Raw genomic sequence first — 5588 nt, forward strand, 5'->3', positions numbered from 1 at the left:
ACTATTTGTTTGATTGATTGTATGAGATTTGTTTGATTGCACGAATAATTTAATACTATTTGTGTGATTGTATGAATTACTGAATATAGTATGAATAAAATGTGATTGATATGTTGTTTCAAAATATTGAAAAAAAAAGTTTTGGAGACCGTCGGTGTGGAAATAGCGTCGCCAAATAGAGGATGCACTACCAGTATCCTCCATACAGCAATGCTAGCGACCCCGCCGGTGACTATATGGAACTGGAACGAGTCGGTGGAGATGCTCTTATATTCAAGTTTGTTTCATTTTTTGTTGGGTGGTTTGTATGGGAGCTGAACAACAATACGCGACCCGTGTCGACAGCACTGTGTATCGCAGTCGCAGGAGCAGCATGACCATGATCAGTAGACCGTAGTTATTGGGGCGAGACGACGGGCACACGACACGAGCGCGGCGGGGCGGCCCCCCTCCTCCCGAGACCGCCTCATTCAGTCAGTCAGACACTCGCTCCCTTCCCTGTCACTGACGGTGACCGCTCAATCTCCTCTTAAAAGCCTCTGACCACGGCTTTCCCATGCCACCTCCCTAGTAGCTCTTTATTGCGCCACGCCCTCGCCTCGCGCACGCACGCCCACAACCTGTAGCGCCTGCAGCACCTTCCACGGGCGCCAGCCCACATGACGACGACGACGACGACTCGCCCCGCCGCTCCTACGACCGACGAAGAGGACGCGGTGCTCGCCGCGGCCGCGCCGGTCGATGCCGCGCCACCGGGCGACGCGGACGGTCGGGAGACGCAGAAGAAGGCGCGGGCCAGGAGCAAGAAGAAGAAGAAGAAGCGGAGGAGGACGCCGAGCGAGGAGGAGGTGGCCGCGCTGCGGTCCGTGCTCCGCTGGGCTCGCCGCGGCGAGGCGGGCGACGACGAGGAGGAGGTCGGAGACTGTGCGCACCTGTCGCAGTTCGGGAGGCGGCGCCCGCGCGTGGCCCTGGAGCTGCACGCGCACTCGGCGCGCAGCGACGGCTCGCTCTCGCCCGCTGCGCTCGTCCAGCGCGCGCACCGCAATGGGGTAAGCTAAGCATTTTCTTTCCTCTGTCCTTTTCACCAAATGTAGGGGCGTTTGCGACGTGCTCGTCGACGAAAGAACTGTGCTACGATGTCAATCTGTAACTCTCAAGTGAAACCCAGCATTATAACTCTCCTTTTTGAATCTATTTTTGTTGACGAAACCCAACATTACAATTTAATGTACCACCCAGCATTACAATTTCCAAAGTGAAATGCAAACTGCAGCTTCAATCTTCTTGATCATTCATAGCAGCCGATGACATGTTGGAGCTAAGACTGCTCATAGTGGGAGTAACTTAGGTAGTAACATCACACATTTCAAGGTGTTTTGGTGACATGACATAGCAATAAATGAAGAAAGAGAGGGAGGTGGTAACTAGCTATGTTACCATAACATCACACACCCCAAGGTAAAATGAGTCTACAAACTAATAAATGAGACTTTGCATGATACAATCTCTAAGTTACTTTCCACTATGAAGGTAGTAACATGGACTAGTAACTTATGCATGACACCACCTTATGTTACTCCCCACTATGACCAGCCTAATATCTGTATCCGCTGCAAACCCACCTCCACCACTTGTTATAGTCTTGCTACGCTTTGGTGCAGTACTTTTGTTTCAATTCACTTACTATGTAAAAGAGCCACATTATCGAAAAATGTAAAAGGGACAAGGAAGTGAGGCTAGCTTAACTGGTTGGAAAAGTGGATGTAACAGGAAACGCAGTACGGTAGACCGTCCCTCGTACCGGAGCCATCGTACCGGAATCAGATTCGGAAACATCGATCGGTACGGTACGATTCAGCTGGGGAAACGCGTTTCCTCTGTCCTTTCACCAACTGTAGATACGTCTGCGACGTACTCGACGATAGAGCTGTCAACTGTGCTATGTATGTCTTTTGAAATCTATAACTCTCCGTTCGGATTAAATCGACGCTGAGGGGGTGCCAATCCTAGCATGCACGTAGTTTTGTTCCGCATGGATTAAATGCAAGGTTTAAATTAGCGTGCTAAATGAAATAGCGGCAACCTCCTTCAAACGCTATGGACGCTATATTGTGCAAATAGCGTGGTATATTTCAAATAGCGTTTTTTCAAAATAATACTAAATATAGCCTAAAAATAAACAATTTTACTAGAACGATATAGTTCACAAGTGACTGAATCATACATGCATAACCACATATAAAATAGATCTCAAATATTTTAGAAGGCTAACATCAGCATTTCGCAAGGCAACAACATAGTATACATTATTTATTAAAAAATATTAGCATTAGCGCTATTATCTTCTGATTTAGAAGTAGAACCAACAGATTGCAGTTCATCACCACGAAAAAGTGAAAGCAACTTGCCTGAAAAAAATAGCACGCTAACGCTATGAAGTTTTAGCGCGATATAACATGCTATTTCGCAAATATCGCCACAGCGAGCAAAATTACTAAAATTTAGCGTGGACCCTCTAAATATGCTATAGCGAGCTATTAGCGGAGAAATAGCGTGCTATTTTAAACCTTGATTAAATGTGACCAGAGGTAGTAATTCCGAACCCAGCAGTACAACTGTCTTTTTTAATCTATTTTTGTTCAGGAAACCCAGATTACAACTCTGAAAAAAAAATACAGGGAAAACACCATAAAAGTTCAAGGGGCAATATCAAGCACTTAAAAAAATAAATGCGTATGTGAATTGTAGCTCCATGTTCTTGAGTTTCCTCGTAATAACTTGTCCGAGCTCATCATCCTGCTCTGCTGAACACCTTAGCTACAACCTGTTCCGGACTTGCTGCGGTTTGTAACAGTATTTTTTTCTTTCTTTCGTGTTACTTCACTAAAAGAGCCCAACATTTAATCCAGTGACATACTCCCTCCGTACAAAAAATAAGTGTCTCAACGTTTTCTAGATGCGGATGTATCTACAACTAAACTGCGTCTAGATAGAGACAAAATTGAGACACTTATTTTAGGACGGTGGTAGTAGATGTGATGAACCACATTGGTTCGAGGATCTAAATATCTAATGCAAGCGCGAATAGCCTTGCGATTGATGGATCTATTTGTTGTTTTGGAATGCTAATGCCTTGTACCTTCGTACACTAATTCTGCTCACCTGGTGACCAGCGCAGGTGAAAGTGCTCGCACTGACTGATCATGACACCATGGCTGGTGTTCCGGAGGCGATTGAGTCAGCAAAGGAATTTTGCATCAGGATCATCCCAGCCGTTGAGATAAGCGCAGTTTATCGGCCTGGGTAACCCTCTTCCCAAGTTTATATGCTTTTCACATTGAAGTGGTTGATTCTCAAAATTGTTTGTTGTTATGGAAGTAATGGATCAGGAGCCGAGGAACCTGTTCATATTCTTGCATACTACGCTAGTTGGGGGCCTGCTAAATCTCAGGAGCTGGAGAAGGTTCTATCTAGCATCAGGGAGGGCCGCTATACTCGTGCGAAGGAGATGTTATTCAAACTTAGGAACCTCGATATGCCGCTGAAGTTTGAAGACGTGTGTAATATAGCAGGGAATGGAGTGGCTCCAGGCCGAGTGCACGTGGCACGTGCCATGATTAAAGCTGGATATGTTGATAATCTTAGGCAAGCTTTTAGCAGATACCTGTATGATGGAGGGCCTGCTTATGCTACGTAAGTATTTCTTTTGTGTAACTATATTCTTCATCTCATGCCAGGTGCAGAGTGGTCTTATTATTGTGGATTTCTGTTGTTCCTTTGCAGTGGTAGTGAGCCAGCTGGGGAAACTGTTGTGCAACTAATTTGTAGAACTGGGGGTTTAGCAGTTTTGGCTCACCCATGGGCATTGAAAAATCCTGTTCCTGCTATAAAGGATTTGAAAGCGGCTGGTCTGCACGGTATTGAGGCCTATCGAAGCGATGGGAAACTATCTGGTATGAACAGCATAATCATTTTGCAATTGTAACAAGTAATTATTCATTTAAGTCATTTATGCACACAATAATGAGCATCTTCAGAATCTGTCTATTTTATCCGAAACTTAAATGCAATCAACTGCTGTATTTGCCTTCAACAGGATTGAGCGATCTGGCAGATACTTATGAGCTTTTGAAGCTCGGTGGTTCAGATTACCATGGACGAGATGACAAGGAAGAACCTGATATAGGAAGTGTCGATCTTCCGGTCTTGGCATTTTTTAAGTTTCTTGAGGTAGCTCAACCAATCTGGCGTAATGCTATGATGGAAAATTTTGCCAACACTATCGAAAGGATACCTGACTTGAATGGCTCAAAAGGATGTCGACGTACTAGCTCTGGAAACGATTTTTGTAGTATGTGCCTTTCTTCTCCAGAATTGGAAGAAACAGACGATTCTCAGGTTGAGATCCTCCAAATGGTTTTTTCAGACATTATCCTCAGTAACAGAAGCTGCAAGACGCATATTGAGCAGCGGGCAGAAATCACCTCCCGTCTCCATTGACATAGGCTGGTTCGTGCAGTTTTAACATGATATTGGCTGGAGTTCAATTTATTCATATTTTGGAAAATTCCAAATTGTCCAGAGGGCGTGTGGTGATGTTTTATATGATCGATTGACTTGATTGCAGAAGTAACATGGTAAGAGATCTGTAAACTAACCATCAAACTTTCTCTAGATGTCTTGATTGTTTTGCTTGATCGGTTGCATTTCATGAGAATGATGAAGGCAAATTCCTCTCCTTTTTTTGTTGGGAGCATGTCAAATCTCTTGTAGGATTTGTATATAATTTCAGCAGAAAATGGAGCACATTATATCTAAATCGTATCTGTACCCATGTTTGCAGAACTGATAGATGGTAAAAAGGGTGAAACATGCTACAGCAGTTTCAAACTCTATAGTTTTGCTTATACCAAGTTTTTGTTCATTGCCATGTGCGGCTAACAACTATATATATTATGAACTCCTCTTCCTACCTATAAAGTAACTACTAATTGAACAGTTTATACATGTTTGTTCTAGAGTGAATGTGGAAGATCCTTTGAACCTTGTTTTTTAAAACTGTTTAACACAGTTTTAAGAATACTATAGATGTTTACTTGCAACAGTAAAGATGCATATCAAACTATACTTACAGTTTTCAGCATTATTTATTTCTTGATTGAAACCTTGCATAAATAGGTTATCTCTATTTACAGAACACTGTATACTGAATTGGAGTTATTTCAGTAGCAAAAAAACGTAAATGGTATCACTTGACGGTCCATGTAGCAGCCCATTTCCACTGAGCTTTCATGGGCCTATAAATCAATCATCAGTATCAGTACGTGTCTAGAAATAAACTAGTCCAAGTCAGGTTGGAGCCCGCTACAAAATTTTGTTCTTCTGGGGTAAAAAAACAACTAAGCATGTAGCCATGTCGTATTTCATTCCCAGTTCAATTACCAACAAAGTTTTATTTTTCTTGGTTTGGGCATGCTCACTGAAAACTGTGAGACACATTTCACTTTGTGCTGAGTTGCTGCATTTTATGCTGATGCCTTGGACATTATACTGGCTAATTATTTAGCTTAATTCTGGAAAAAAAATCA

At 43.2% G+C, this 5588-nt stretch overlaps 1 protein-coding gene across 1 annotated transcript; it reads left to right on the forward strand.

Moving 5' to 3' along the window:
• Positions 1-492: 492 nt before the first annotated feature.
• On the forward strand, positions 493-4819 carry LOC127305789 (uncharacterized). Its single transcript, XM_051336316.2, has 5 exons — positions 493-1049; positions 3179-3303; positions 3379-3693; positions 3784-3953; positions 4097-4819. Exons 1-5 carry the CDS (start codon positions 660-662, stop codon positions 4498-4500), a joined length of 1404 nt encoding a protein of 467 aa, XP_051192276.1. The 5' UTR covers positions 493-659; the 3' UTR covers positions 4501-4819.
• The last annotated feature ends 769 nt before the right edge of the window (positions 4820-5588 follow it).

The sequence above is a fragment of the Lolium perenne genome, chromosome 6, assembly GCF_019359855.2.
Source record: "Lolium perenne isolate Kyuss_39 chromosome 6, Kyuss_2.0, whole genome shotgun sequence".
Lineage (NCBI taxonomy): Eukaryota > Viridiplantae > Streptophyta > Magnoliopsida > Poales > Poaceae > Lolium > Lolium perenne.